The following is a 16,917-nucleotide window of genomic DNA, read 5'->3' as shown; positions in this document are numbered from 1 at the left end:
TTTGTAACCTTCATGGGACCTGAAGGGCAACATTATGCTGACAAGGAGAATCCAAAGTGAAAGGGGCCTAAGGGAGTTATCCGGGGTAACTTCAAAATTTTAAATAGCAATCCCCATTATGTGGCACCTCGTTTGAAAGGTAACTGCGTATAGAAACCAGTTCTGGAACTGCATGTCGCAATTGTTTCTCTAGCCAACATGGTGGACATCCGTAAAGTACAGTCGAAGAAACATTGGGAAGTTGTAAGCAGAGAAAAACATGGTTCCGTTTGGGACATACCACATTAATGCAGGATATTCTCGAATTGTGCACAGCCTACCCCCTGGCTGTTACGTAATCGTTGGACGAACTCTCGAACACGGCTAAATGTTATTATTGGTGTGGAATGAGAGGTATCAACTATGCGTTGATGCAACTCCGCAATGCTGTTGGACAGTGTGCGGAACACCACACACACACCACAGCAGTCTTCAAATAGTCTCAGAGAAAAAAGTCGGATGGAGCAAGATTTGGCGAACGTGCTGGTCATTCAATGGTGCCATGACCACCAATGCATCGTCGCGGGAACACCGTTTAAATAGTCACCTACAAGGCACTGAAAAATGGACAGAACAGCCGTCATACTGAAAAACAGGCGAAATCTGTCCAAATTCTTGCGCATTCTCTTTCACTGCCTCCACAGTCAAGTCTAGCAGCATCGCCAGGTATTTCTCGCCTGTTTGTATATATCGATGAAGAGAGACATTATAATATGATTACCAAAGATACCCGCCCAGACATTTAGCAACTATGGGTGTTGTGTGTTGTCTTCACGAAATACATGAGAGTTTGTATCACACAGTATCGGGTTACGCCTATTGACCTTGCCATTCAAGCAAAACATACTCTCATCGCTGACACATATGTTTGTCAGCCCAATGGTTCCACGTGCCAATGTCTCATACACCCGCTCACAAAACTCGATACGCATATCGGTATCATGTTCCCTTAACTCCTAGACCATACGTAGTTTGTATGGATGTAATGTATGTTTTCTTAAGATTATGTGTGTCGCTGTGCGTGAAAACCGCACGTTTGAGCCACTGTTGTTATGGACTGTTGGGGATGCACAGTCCGCTCTGCCAACACTTGTATTTGCGTCTCCTTCGTAGCATCATTAGAGTTTCGATTCTTTGGTTAATTGGTCACACTGCTGTCGTAAAGAAGTTGAGTAATGAGTGGCGTACAGAAGAAACACTAATCGAGTGCGCACGTTTTGTTCATTAAACAACCGTGCTGTTGCATTGTACGAACAATTCGTGACACCAAAGACTAAAACAATTTTAATTCTCTGTTCAAGAGACCACATTATTTGTGCAATGTAGGACGGTCAAACGCACCAGAAAAAACACATATGTACGGCCTTAAGACTTACAGCTTCAGGTTGTAACGTGGTGCACTGTCGGCTGGAAAACCATACCTGATATTAGGCTCCCGTCATGGGGGATTCTCCCTATCAGCATATGTTGTTTTTTATGTAAGTTCAGGGTTACAAAAGATTTCACGTTTCTATCTGCCTTGGTTTCTTCAGAAGATAGAACCGTACTTTACGGATGGCCGCCATGTTGGCTAGGGACACGCTAGTGGCCAGCATTTTTAAGAACTGGTCTCTACACGAGATTACCTTTCAAACGAGATACAACATGATGGGGGTTGCTATTTAAAATTTTGCAATACCCCCCGTAACAGCCTTGGGCCTCCTTTATGGAGGGATTCTTCTTATCAGCATAACGTTGTATTTTATGTCCTTGAAAGTTACAAAAGGTTCCATATTTCTATCTGCCTTGGTTTCTTCAGGAAATGGGCCTTAGTGTTGTGCGGAGAACGCACTTCGACCATACTTTAGGATGGCCTCCATGTTGGCAAGGAACATGCTAGTAACATGCAGTTTTCAGAACTGTTCTCTACAGGGAATTACCTTTCAAACGAAGTACAACGTAATGGGGTTGCTATTTAAAATTTTGAAGTTACTCCCGTAACCCCCTTGGGCCCCTTCATGCGAAATTCTCCTTATCAGCATAATGTTATGTTTTGTGTCTTTTGAAGGTTAGTGAAGGTTAGAACAGGCTTCGTGCTTCTATCTGCCTTGGTTTCTTCAAGAGACGGGCCTTAGTGTTATTCGTGGAGCGACTATATATATAAACGCCAACGGCGTTTGCATTTAGCACATGTTTCATGTTGCATGTTCATTTCTCGAAAAGTTTGTGCAAGTTTACCATCTCTTTTGTCTATATTTTCATCGTAGCTTATAATGATGATATCCAAGTTAGGTCATTCCACTAAAAAAAACATAACTTTCTTGTGAGTTGGCAACATTGTTCATCCGGTGATGTTCGTCAATACACGGACAGGTGTCCTTTCTCTAGTAGCTTCGTGCAAAGTTTCCTTTCTGTGGTTTCTCCGTTATCACGGTTGGACATTCTAAATTCTGTGGGTGCATGCAAGACCCTGATATGTTACAATTAAAGCATTTTGAAATAAGGAGCTGAAAAGTGTTCGGGATATAATATCTACATTCATTGTTTTAATTGTTACCTTTTGGTTTCAGTATTTAGTTAATGATCATAATATAATATCCAGAAACCGCTGTCTGGTTCTATGAAAAAACATTATGTACACAATTGTTGGAAAGAAAAATGACATCTTCGACTGACAGTTCTTAGCGTGCATGAACCTGATATGTTACATGATAGTAACACATGATTGTAACCACTTTTTTTCTTTGCTAGCCTTTCTATTTCGCTTTCTATGTCTAGATCTCTTTTGGTATGTTGACCTGCAGGAAACCAGAATTTCTTTGGCGATGGAGTAACACTCTGAATATATTTGCTACGTTCAAATCGTTCTCAACGGCTTCCTTTGCACTCAAACAGAACATTTTCTTCGCCGCACCCATAAATAACACTTCAAACAAACCATAAGCGACACGAGTGCAATGTCAATAGGATTTGCTGTTGCCATTGCTAAACTTATACAAGAAAAAATGTGTATATTTTGCTAATGGGTCAATCCATCTGAAGTGGACCAAAAATGGCGAAAATTGTTGTCCGATCATCTACGAAAATTATAGAAATTGGAATCTGATGAGCCTTGTATGACAAGGTCAATAATATCATTCATGTTGTCGTATGTATATACAAGTGTTCCTGAATGGTGGTCACCTTTGTTGCCGGTGGAGTGCCAATTTTTGCATTTGCAAGCGTTTACGTAAAGTTGCTGAGGACGCACGAATCAGACCAACCCAAACAAAACCGAAAGTTTACAGGAAAGACTAAGGTACACGGAGAACATATACTCTTCCTTTTAAATAAATGTGCAGGTTTGCAAACAATACATGAAATCACTAGAAAAAGTATAGAAAATTACACTTTTGAAGGGGCTGTAATTTGGAATGGCATAAAGTGTTGAGTTCATAAGTGTTGTGCTGAATACTATTGCATATAAGGAGTCTGCAGAAATATCCACACCTATGATACTACTGGCCCCGTAGATTTATGGAGGTCCAAAAGTTGAAGTCTGTGATTTTGTTGCCATGTTTGGGGCGTAATATCTCAGGAGGGCAAAGTGCTAAAAATTAGGCCACAAAGTGACTCTGTATGCGAATAAACTATTGCAAAAAATCATGACTGATATTACATGAAGAAAAAAGTAAGGACATGGTAAAAACGCGAAGAAAGCTGGCGCGTGACCATGGTCATAACCCGGAAAAATTTTAATATTTGGATATGTTTCATGCTAGATCTCAAAAACTACGCATGGTGCAGCAATTAGACCTGGTTTTGTTTGTTTTCAGTTGTGCAAAAGCTTGCGAGTGGCGTTTGTTCCATATTTCCAGCTCCATGATCATTGTCACGTCTGTATGGTAAAAAGGTTAGCTCTCCTTTGCACCCACGACACCCATCATCAAACTGGGCAGCGGTATTAAGGTTCTTAATGTATCAGCAAAGTATAATTGAAATCCAATCCCAATTATGAACGTTAATGTGTTCGCATGGTTGTGTTACACCTATCTATCCTATCCTGATGAAAATGGCGTATTTGTGGAAAATATTTATAATGATTGTTGTTTTCCTTCTCTTCTATAGCATTACAGAAATAGCTTTAAGTAGCTATAATTACAACAAGTTCTTGCAATTACACGATTTAAGCAATGTTGCAGACTTCACCAAAGTTTATCGTATCTCCGGAACGGTTTGAGATATCAAGGTGCTGTAAACGGTAAAATAATTTACACGTCCATTACAAACCATACAGTAGCTAGATATGATACTTACAATAGCATTTTTTCGAAATAAAGGCTTTCAAACAATTAAAATGTTCGAGTCCTGGTAACTTTGTTCCTATTCATTCGAAACAAATCATACCATGACCATGGTTTCCAACACTAAAGTACTTTTGATGAGCATTATCCAGTGTATCTCCGTAATGCTGTATTTGCGTTAGAAGCTTCCAAACTTTGAATGTTTATGATACTAACATCCTAGTTTCCATCACTGAATAGTAAAAGTCATATTTTCAGTTTACGTTTGACACGTTAATATGAAATATGCAATAATCTGACGTAGTGCCGTGTGAAAAAATGAGACTTTATATTGAGTTGAGAACCCTGTTTGTTGGGCCTTTCTGTTTAATACATACATACATGTCCCCTTCCTTATACTTGCTTCGCGCAACGCTTCGCTTTTCTCTCTCTTTTTTCAGTTATAGCGGATGGTCAAGATAAATTGTCCACCCTGTAGACGTGATAATGATCATGAAGCTAACAAGATGAAACAAAGGCCACTCACAAGCTTTTCACAACTGAAAACAAACAGAAGCCGGGCCTAATTGCTGAAACATGCGAAGTTTTTGAGATTTAGCATGAAACATATCCAAATATTTAAATTTTTCAGGGCCACGACCATCCTCACGCACGTACTCTCTTCCCGTTTTTACCATGTCCTTACTTTTTTCTTCATGTAATATCAATCATGATTTTTTGCAATAGTTGATTCGCATACAGAATTACTTTGTGGCCTAAGCAGCAACTTTCTAACACTTTGCCTCTTGAGATATTATGTCCCACACAAACTTCAACTTTCAGACCCCCACAAATCCACGGTGCCAATAGTATCATAGCTGTAGATATTTCTACATACTCTTTACATGCAATAGTATTCAGTACAACACTTATGAACTCAACACTTTATGCCATTCCAAAATACAGCCCCTTTAAAAGTGTAATTGTCTGTTCTTTTTCTAGTGACTTCATGTATTGGTTTGCAACCCCGCACATTTATTGAAAAAGAAGAACATATGTTCTCCGTGTACCTCAGTTTTTCCTGTAAACATTCGTTTTTGTTTGGTGTTCGTCTGATTCGTACGCCCTCAGCAACTATAGTTTTCGTAAACGCTTACAAATGCAAGAGATGGCACTCCACCGACTACAAAGGAATACTTGTACAGTCACGAACATTAATAAAGGAGGTTGGAGCCACAAGAAATAATGGCTTCAGCCTCCATTTATTAATGTTCGTGACTGTACATACGACAACATGAATAGTTTTATTGACCTTCTCATACACAAGGTTCGTCACACTCAAATTTTTATTATTTTCGGAGATGGTCGAGTAACCACCTCTGGACCACTTCGTATGGATTGATCTTAATGTGCCTATAACAATGGGAGTCTCAATAATGTAAAAATTGTTAAAGAAATCATTTTAAAGTAAATCCAACATATTAAATATGGAGCTGTAAAGATTATGCAACGTATTGACTAAGTTTGTACATCGCTTCCTGTACAGTAAGGCAAAAGAAATGCAACATCGCTTTTTTCTCACCAGCTCTATCGGAAGAACACTCACAACTAGAAGAACTTGTTGATTTATCTCTTTTATGTAACAAGGAAATATGTGGCTTACTTTAACCCTCGATTAGTCGCGCCGCGGTCAAAAGCACCGCAGGGAAATTATTTTCGATCGTGTGTCCATTCTGTTTGTCCGACAGACTTCTCCGTCTAGCTAATCTTCCCTCTCACCTTCCCGAACATTCCTGCTCAATCACACCGTTATCCGTTGTTTAGTTTAACTACTAGTGATTGTTTAGTGATTCTGCGGTGCTTTCCACCGCGCGCGACTAACCGTGTAATGTTTTTCCTCACTGTTTTGCTCTGTACGTGACATTTGCTTTGGAGATGTTTTAAGCTTTATAAACATAAATATTATTTTAATGGACGGAAAAGAGGTCGATAGAGTTAACAAACTGATACCAAGTATGAAAAAAGAGATAATTAGAAATGAACAGCTTAAAACAGGGAAATGTTAGGAATGGACTATTTGGATAAATCAGCCGAGATGATCTTTTGGAAGCTTTCTTAAACCCAGAAATGACCAGCGATTCCCCGAATGTAGTCAGAGGAAGAGGGGACGAAATAAGCGACGACGAAGTGTAGAACTGTGTAAATTTGAAGATAACTTAAAATAATTCAATGTAGTGCTGTATAGTGAAGTTTCAAAATAACAGGACCTTAAAATAATTCAATGTAAATTTGATTTGATTTCAATTTAGCGCCCTTTTGAGCATCAAGGCTATTTAAGACGTGGACCTACTGCTTAACGAAGGATCCGAACCACATGAGGTCCCACCGTGAATCGAAGCCGGAAGTCCCACGCCAAAGGAGTGTATGCTAACCGCTTAGCTACGAGTGAGCTCTAATTGAATGTAAAATGCGCTGTGAAGCTTTGTTTTAGTGTTATGTTTATATAGTATATTTTTAACTAATTTACTATTGCATTTCTAATTTTAGACGAACCAGAGTTGACAAAAACAAAAGATCATCAGCAGATTTAGAATTTTCAATAAAAGCAGTGCGTAGCTATCTATCTAAAGAAATATGTAACGAAAAAAACGTTTTATTCCAAATGAGAAATAAGAAAAAGGACATGTCTAATTTCAGGTTTCTCTAATAGTTATTACTGTAAAACTTATTATAATAATAAAAATGTTATTCCCTCTTGATCAGAAAATATACAAAATTACGTTTCTAATACAAGAAAAATGTTTAAAACGATATTTGCAACACATTATGTTCGTGCGGTCCTTTTGACCGCGCGCGACTACTCGCGTTACTTTTTCAGCGCGACTTCTCGAGGGTTAATGATGTTCCTCTTCCTTTGAAGCCACGTGAGGATAATTTGGTCGAGCCGACTTCATGAATGGCGATAATGAATGTTCACTTTTCACAAAAATGTCACATATAAGGTTTTTGCATGCACCCACAGAATTATATTATAATATTAGAACGTCACTTCATGACTTTGTCGTCGAGTCGGCACGGGTTAACGCTCTCGTAGGGAGCTGCTACTATTTTTACTAATGTGTGTTTGCGGTCACAGAATACATTTCGCAGGCGTAAGTATATATATATATTATAGACTGCGCGGGAGAAAGAGTATACGTCAGAAATTGGCCAAAATGAGATAAGTCAAAATCTGAGATCTATGAGTCATGCTCCAGCTGCTGTTGACACGGTATACGTCAATTCTAAACGTGAGCTGAATAATCGCGTCTTAGGACTGTTAGTATAAGTCATTCATACTTACGCCTGGTAGGGAAGAAGAGTATATGTTTACTTATATTGTTTGGACCAACATATAAACTTGTGACTCAATTGTATAAGTGAACATATACTATAAAGCCAAAGAAGTTATGTGTGTTGGAAGAGTATAAGTAATATTTTAATTTTGTTTATTATCAGATAATAGATTCTAATCTCACATGTTTAATAATGCTGCTTAAATCTTAAACCACGGCTGCTTAATCGAATCAATAATATGCGTTTTGAAGCCTATTCAGTTTTGGCTAATGCAGTTTTTTTCTAATCGAATTTTTCTTCACATTGGTGAAGGTATTGCAACAGTGTTTAACAATCGACAAGCAGTGTGCGATACTTGCCGCCTTCTCCCCTTCCGTATTGCAGTTTGCTTCTCGTGTTTTTTTTTTTTTTTTTTTTTTTTTTTTTTTTTTTTTTTTTTTGTAAAAGTAACTACTAGAGGTTAAAAGCAATGGATTTCAGGGCGGAGAAAATCTTAGAATTGGTGAAAGCATCGCAACCAAATATCGGTACAAATGGTAAGTAGTATAATATGATATATTATTTTATGTTCATAGTGGTTAGGATGCTGAAAGGCACTTTTAATGCACTTTTGTATATCCAAATAATAGACCCAGGCATATCAATTTGGAGACCCGGTATACAACATATAATAATATATCATTATTTTAAAATTCTGTTCAAACTTTCATAACCATTTGTTTTTTAATTTATGATATTTCCTAAAGAATTGTAGAATTAGTAAAATCAAGAATACTCTCGTAACTGGTGTGCAATAAGATTTAGGTTGCGTTACCAAGGCACAGACAAATAAGTTTTAAGAATCTCTTGCCCTGGATTCGCTTCGTAACCAGTTTTAGCTGTGTTTTAGGCTAACAGCTACGTACTTAACCCAGAACCACTGGAATAAAGTTATTAAAAATTTTGTTTGTCTGAGCCATCTCAATGTGTATGAGGTTAAATGGATTGGACATAATTCAATCTCGTCCTGAATAATACTTTCCAGTGATAGTAATAGTGTAATATTCCAACCGAGTATTACTGATAAACGTCCCACGAAATTCAGACAAATTCAAGGATATTCCATAAATTCAAGAAAGAACAGACAGGAGAGGAAAGTGAAAACAAATACCGGAAAAGAATACATCAACTTGCACGGAAAAGTCGTCAAGTCCAGATGTTCAAAACGATTAAAAATGGTGCCGCGTGAAGTGTAAAGATCTTCTAGAGAAAATTGATAGTGATGGACGGTGTATAAAGGAAAAGCTGTTTGAAGAATACTGGTCGTTGGGGGACAAAAATAAAAGGGTTGCGTACGTTGCGGTCCCTCGTTGAATCCAAAGAACCTGCCGTTCGCAGAAAAAGAACAAATGATCCTGAGAAAGGGAAAAACAGAACTAAGACAAACACTTTCCATTTCAAAATTGACGGTAAACGCGTATGTGTGTGTAGAAGTTGTTTTATGTTAACATTGAATGAAACTCAAATGTTTGTTACAGGGGCTATTGCCGATGGAACCACTTCTGTTTCTAGAACCACATCGGACGATAAAAGAGGCCGCAGTGCGCCTGGAAACAAACACTCCGACGAAAAACTTGATGAAGTAAAGCGCCATATCTCTTCATTCTCAGCATATGAATCGCATTACACAAGACGTAGAAGCAGTCGTTTGTTTTTCTCCACCAAATTTGAAGTTACAGATTATGTACAAGCTTCATACCGAGCAACATTTGAATCCGGTATCTCGTAACTTATACGAAAGAGAGTTTCATAAGATGAATCTAAAATTTAAGCAGCCTAAAGTTGATACCGGCCACAAGTGTGATGTTTTACATATGCGAAAGTCTATCGCTGTGAATGAAGAAGTGAACATTCCTGAGGAAGAATTGAATCAACATCATTTAGAAGCTGAACTTGCATACCGTACAAAGGACAAGGACAAACAAATAGCAAAACAGACTTCGTCAATGAGATGCTACACTTTCGACCTTCAACAATGTTTACCAACCCATTATCTGAATACGTCCGTGGCATTTTACACACGTCAGTTATGGACGTTTAATTTAACAATGCACGAAACGAGTACTGGAAGTGTGAACTGTTACATGTGGAACAAAACTGAGGGTGCTCAGGGAGTAAAGCAGATCGCCACATGCATATACAAAGAACTGAGGTCTCTTCCTCATGATGTGAAACATGTTGTGTTATATTCAGATACTTGCGCCGGCCAAAACAAAAATTCGCATGTAGTTGCTATGTTTTTTGTTGTTATTCAAAATAACGAACATCTTGAATGCATTGACCACAAATTTTTGGTTAGTGGTCACAGCCACATGGAATGCGATGTCGACCATGGATTGATAGAGAAACAGAAGAAGAGACTAAGCATACCAATTCCCCACCCTCATTATTTGTATCAATTAGTGCGTTCGGTAGGCAAAAAGACCAAATTCAATGTTACAAAACTCAAATACAGTGACTTCATCGACTTCGGTGATCTCTACAAAACTGTCTTTGTTCTTCGCAAAATGATGAAGACGGAACTCAATTTAGTTGGCATAGTGCAAAATGGTTCCGATATGACAAGCAATGTGGAAAACTGTACTATAAAAACACATTAGATGAAAACGAACTTTTCAGGACCATCAATTTCTGCCGAAGAGGATGTTCCCAAGCTGCTTTGATGCCTCCAATACTACCCACATTACCTATCACAAGGGAAAACAAGAAGGACCTTTTGGCTGTTCTTCCACTGATACCTCAAACATTCCAGGACTTCTGCCAACTACTGAAAACATGAGACATCCCAGAAGTATATCCAGACATAGAAGAGCATGAAGAAAATGAGCGGAAAAAAGATTGCAGTGTCAAGTGTACGAATTTTATTTTGAGAACAGTGAATGAACATGAAGTTCAGTTATTGATGTTCATTTACTAAGAACTGCTTAATATAAACATTTATGTTTATTATGCATCTTCATTTAATTTTCGTGAAATACAGTTATTGTAAACATTTCAGAAATCTAAGTGTAAGCAATTTTATAAAATGAATTGAAATAATACATGTAGAGTAATGGCGTTTCTGTTTAGTGGCAAGAAATATTCTACTCCCAAGGAAAATAACTTTCTTTTGGAATAGAATACTCTTAGCCATTAAAAGGAAACATCATTATTCTAAACGTATATTTCAATATTTATTATTAATATTTGCACAACCAGGAACCTTTTTAAAAGTACATTTTAACGAAGAATAAAAGTTGAATTTCGTTTATATGACGAATATTACATGTGAATCACGTAATGTAAAATAGTGCATCATAGAATAAGTCCACATCAAAACGCTAGTTAAAATAGTATAAGTCAAAAATTTCAAAGACCGTTTGATATTAGTGAAAGATTCCTCCTTTGTCAACATTCTACTTGCTAGCAATAATGTTTCGTTACGACAGTATTCGGCAAAACTGTAACGTATTCCAGTAAAATAAGAAAATCGCCTCCTGAAAAACTGTGTTTTTTGACTTATACTCTTTCTCCCGGGCAGAGAATCTAGTTATTTCTCTTCAATTTGTTTCTCTGCAACATTTAAGTTTTCTTGGATTTTTTGTCTTTAAATGTGAAATAATGCAAGAGGAAGTCCAACTTTTAATTGGAACAATTTTATCGTTGTTCAGTAAAGTTTCTACTAGTCTTCTACCTGAACTTTCTTAAAATGTTTTATGCAACTAGAAACACATGAGTGTTTGGTTCACTTACTTCATATAAATTTATTGACTTTATTGTGATACAACGCTAATGTCACGATAATAAAGTATAAAGCAGTCGTTCTTTCGTTAACTAAAACTACTGTGTATATATTGTATCCGTCCCTTAACCGATTATTTTCAGGGATAGAAAAAGAACTGGTTCTGACTCGCTTTTGAAACAGTTCAGGCACCAAGAACCATGCTAAAGATAGGAACCTCTCTGGAGCGTTTTCACAAGAACCGGTTCATTTTCCATCCCTACTTATTTTGTCTTTCATATTGTTTAAAAACAATAGAGTTGAGTGCGTGGGTCCGCAGTGAGTATCTACGCGTATATAAAGTTCTAACTTAAAACAATATTTTTTTCTTCTCACCAGTAGAACACTGCAGAACATATTTATTTCTTCCCTTTCTTTCTAACGCACGTTCACATGTCTGAAATTCTAATCTTCAACAAAGACAAGCACAAAGAAGGAGGAAAGTTAGAGTTTGGTTCTTCAATTTATTGATATATGGTAAACATTTTTCTTACTGTGCTCACCCATGGGCACCGAAATTCTGAGTAGGCATTTCCAATTTGCGGAACAGAAATCATTCCGGAATCGGAATTAACACTGGAGTTGTTCCGAAATCTCGAAACCTTCGCCGGCATTTCAGAATTTCGAAAACTAGGAATTCCGGAATCTCGGAACTTTATCCGAAATTTCGGAAGGTTGGGATTCTTGAATCTCATATCTTCAATCGAAATTTCGGAAGGTCAGAATTCCGTAAGCTCGGAATTGTTTAACCCCGAAATTATGAATTCCGAAAAAATTCGAATTATGAAAATTTCGAATTCTGAAAGTGAAATCCCAATTCTGTACACTTCTAGTAGGGCGATAAATCTATTTTGTCTCCATGAAGTTGCGGACTGTAGGAGACAGAGACGAAATAGTTACGCAACTGTTTTGTTGCCTACGTTCCAATATTGAAGGTTGGTATTTGGGCAATGCTTATACCAGCTTCACTGAAGAAATTTCCACGATGTTTAGTTTAAGTAGATTATGATGGACCCACACGCGACACGTTTCTTCATTAAATAGTGAAGTTGCAAGAACATGGTTCTTTATGTGACATGAAACTACACGACTCTGTAGATATATTTGTAGAGGAAATGTAAAGTGCTGAATTCAATCACTGAAAGTCTATGAACATCAATTAATAGATACACTGAAACTTCTGAATCAGGAAGGCAAAGTTTTCTGCCAGACCCATAGGGTCTAAGGACTTTGATTTCCATGCTTACGAAATCCAATTGAAAAAATACTGGGAATTAGTTGTAAGCAATAAGTAGTTTAAATAAAAACAAATGCATTTCAATTATTTACATTTTTTATTATCCAGATTCGGGTGAAGACTATCTATTCTTCAGGCGTTGAACTGGTTCCAATAAATCGTATTTCCATATACTATATACTACTGTATTTCTTCTATTTTGATCAACGCGAAAACCAGAAATTATTAATATCTACCATTTCCTGTTTGAGTATAGAGTTAACGGATAAAAGAAAATATATTCTGTGGACGCTGAATCAATTACAAAAAAACACTTGTCTCTACTTTTTACTGTTTTTGCTCTATGATAATCAACGTTAAAACCAGAAATGAATGTTTTCTACCATTTCCGGTTTGACTACAGGATTAATGGAGCAGATGCAACCTATTGTTGGAATAATGAAATGATTACTACAAAAAAAGAATGCTTTTCATTTTCTGTTACAATTTTTGCTCTATGGAGATCAATATTGATTTAGTAGTGAACCGGAAGTGGTAGTAAATTTCAACCAATCCATGTTTAAGTTGAAAGATAAGTTTGAAGATTTTTTCTTCAACCGTTGAATTCATTCCACTCAACCGCTTCTCATTATTTGTTACCGCTTGTTTTCTATGGTGTTCGATTTTGAAATCGAAAATGGATAATTGCTACTACTTCCGGTTTTAATAGAGGGTTAATAGATGATATGGAACTACTCTCAGGACGCTAAATCGACTCCCAAGAACCGCTTCATCATTTTTGCGTTTTTACTTGTAGGCGTTCTATAAGATTTCTGGTAGTCTAAAAGGATACAGGAGTGACTGCAGGAAAAATCATTTCGGGTGGATCCATAACAACTTATATGCAATTGGGTAAACATCAGCACATCATTTTCCATGCTTAATAATAATTTTGTGAACCATAAACTAATCTTAAGTGAACCATGAATTTCCATTTAAAAAAGACCTGTTTGGCACGTTCAGTACAAAGGGAAATCACGTCCACTTTTGGTCAGATTGGATATATTTGTCTTACCCATATGGAGAACAGTTCGATCTTTCTAACATCTCTATCTGAAGCTTATTTCAGAGCTTAATAGATTTATGTCCAGATATTGTAAATAACTTTTATGGGGTAAAAATGAAGTGTTATCGTTTTCATGTAATTAAGCTTACCGCAAAACGTGTCTCTTTTTCTCACAACTTTGGTAATAGTACAGTGAAACCTGTCTAAGTTGGCCACCATCGGTTCCATCGAAAAGTGGCCAACTTAGACAGGTGGCCAACTTACAGAAAATAAGTGTGATTTGTGTATTTTTAGAATAGGATTTCTAGTATTACTTGATTGTAAAATTTTAATAAGCAGTGGCACGACAGCTACTTATAAATAATGTACATTTATAGAGTAATCATAAAAATATACAGTACTAGAAAATATGACTATAGTATGCAAGAGCGCCGATTTCTCTGTAAATTGGAGGGGGGCATTCAGATGCAGAAGGTACCGGTATATATATGAATATTTTAAGACAAATTGCACTCAAATTATACTAAATATTGTATACTCATAAATAAAATAGGGGCTACATGAGCTTTGGGGGGACCCAGGCCCCCTCGGTTCCCCAGGATCGGCACTCTGGATAGTACGTTTAATATATATGCATACCTTTCTCTTCCTGAAAACTAGTCTGGTACATTGGATTATTCGGATTGAAAACACAATAACACAAACAACCATGAAATAGAAGTGTATGTACGCAGTTTATTAAAATTGATATTATAGCACACTGAGTTATTCAGATTGAAAACGAGAAAAGCTAAGTTATAAATTGAGAAATTCATATGCAATTTATATGACTTCTTTTCAGTTGTTACTGAATGGTGGTTCATTCTAGACATATTTGCTTTATTATTTTTGGCAGATATGCACATTCTAATATTGTAGTTAACTACCTCTTGTTAATGAACTAATAGAAGTGTTTCCCTCGGAACAAAAGATGTTTTGAGAAAAACTTGAGGCAATTCATTTCTCAAAACCTCCGCTACCTGTTGACATCCAGTCAGGTGCCAATAAATGACAATTGAGCTTTAACCTTGAGAAATTTCCGGAATTACTAAAGTTTCCCACTGATGAAAGGAGCCGATATAGCTAATGGTTTTACCAAAACAGACAGGGTAAACAAATACGTACGACCATTTCCTGAATTCCTGTACGTGCTTTTTCTTAGTCACATCTTCCTTCACCACCCTTTTATGAGGGTAGTGTTCTGGCCATTGACCTCCAAGAACAAATCGTGCGAATCTATGCTCCTTTGTGTCCAGTCACAAATACAGAACATCTGCCTCTCATATGGGAATTCGAAAGAGTTAAGAAAAATAACAAAATTGTATTTTTCGTGGCCAAGTTACGCAGGTAAATTTATCATTATCATCATAGGGTAAACATTGCTTCAGTGTGGCCAACTTCCAAGATAGACAGGTGTCCAACTTATAGAGTAGTAAGTAACGAATGTCTTATGGGAAAATGCAGGTTCAAGACGAACTAGGCCAAGATAAGCATGTGGCCAACTTAGAGAGGTGGCCAAGTTGACAGGTTTCACTGTATTTGATTTCCTTGTGCACTAAGCGTCACATATAATAAAAAAAATACTCATATAACAAATTTTACCCATATGGAGAACAGTTCGATCTTTCTAAAACATTGAGCAGCAAAAAGTTACCAGTAGATCAAATGCTTAATTATATATGCTGACAAGTTTCAGGTGTAGAAATCATTGGTAATCTGAGGGAAATATTCTTAAAATTAGGCCTACAACGAAATGCTAACTCCTACACTTTTAGTCTCTATAGAATTTAATAGTAAAAGCAACATGCGTGAATCCTGTAGAGCCAGCGACTGACAGGGAGACAAAATTACATGTTTTCAGAAAATGTCATCTCCTGGTGGTACTGCTGCTACTACTACTAATAATAATAATACAGTAATAATAATAATAATAATGATAATGATAATAATAATAATAATAATAATAATAATAATATATTGTCATTATTATTGACTACGGCACACACAAATAAATTCAACATTTTCGATCATGTATACATTAGCCCATATTTTAAAAACACACACACACACACACACATATATATATATATATATATATATATATATATATATATATATATATATATATATATATTACTTACTGCAGTTTTCTTTTTCCTATTTCTTCATTGTTCGTGTAGCTTAGCAGGGAGTAACTGATACTCACAACTGAAAGGAGAGAGAAGCACCGCAAGACCACAGCCAGACAACGCATCCTAAAGATATTGAGTATACCTGAAAATGATATTAGATTCATATTACTGATGTAATTGCTGTTTATTACACTTCGAAGAAACCAATTAAACTTTGAAAGACTGATCATGTAGATGATCTGGCATGTAGATGAATGCGTAAGTAAGTTTAATATGTACCATGTAAGTTACTAATGTTTTAGGACTGCTTATGTTGTTAAACAAAATTATACTTACAAGGAAATGGTCCCAACCCCACACGTCCGAATTGGACGAAATTTTTATAGATATTAACTTGAGGTCGGTGAATAACGTGGGAATAGTCACTCGATTCGCTTTTGCGTTCTTTATGAGATATACAGAGGGATGCAAAACAGAATGCAACATAAGACAACTATGTAATCCAAGTCAGCAAGAAATTGTATCCAGGGATATAGATCCTCCGTATATCATCCGTTATGACTTATGACTGTCAGCGGAGATTAAGGTTTCATTTGTACATTACGTGATCGGCGTGCGCGCCTCCAACGGTGATTTCGAATGTAGTTGGACTAGCCTGTCGTATGAATCTGCTGTTCGTGAATAAGAGAGAGACTTTCTATATTTGAATCGTGTATGCAGGATGACAGTATGACATACACAGTAAGCAACATTGACAAGCAAGGCGCTACGTGCCGCAAGGGAACATGTGAGTTGGCTTGTTTCTTTTGCCAAACTTTGTCTATTATTGTTTACAGTCGCTGGAACCCAGTTTCCGTTCTAATGTTGACCTTCCAAGGTGTTACTGCAATTGATAAACGGTGCGATTTCAACATGTGTCCTCAAAGACTCGTACTTCTTTCCAGGATCTCAACATCAAACAGTGTTTCTCCTTTCATTTTCATGTGGAACCCCTTTACTCAACGAGAGATCTTCCTGCGACGCCACTATGTTCCTCATTATCACCATGA

General features: G+C 36.9%; 1 protein-coding gene across 2 annotated transcripts in view; it reads right to left on the bottom strand.

Annotated features, from left to right (window-relative positions):
• The window catches only part of LOC145691911 (uncharacterized), a 144,622-nt gene that overhangs the window by 84,928 nt on the left and 42,777 nt on the right, over positions 1-16,917 (bottom strand). For both annotated transcript variants that reach the window (XM_081767217.1, XM_081767216.1), the window contains exon 2: positions 15,878-16,010. In XM_081767217.1, the coding sequence (XP_081623343.1) occupies positions 15,878-15,990 (113 nt within the window). In that variant the 5' untranslated portion in view covers positions 15,991-16,010. The remainder of the gene's footprint in view (positions 1-15,877; positions 16,011-16,917) is intronic.

This window comes from Thermobia domestica, chromosome 8 (assembly GCF_964235325.1).
Source record: "Thermobia domestica chromosome 8, izTheDome1.hap1.1, whole genome shotgun sequence".
Classification (NCBI taxonomy): domain Eukaryota; kingdom Metazoa; phylum Arthropoda; class Insecta; order Zygentoma; family Lepismatidae; genus Thermobia; species Thermobia domestica.
This window is presented reverse-complemented; position numbering and strand designations above follow the sequence as displayed.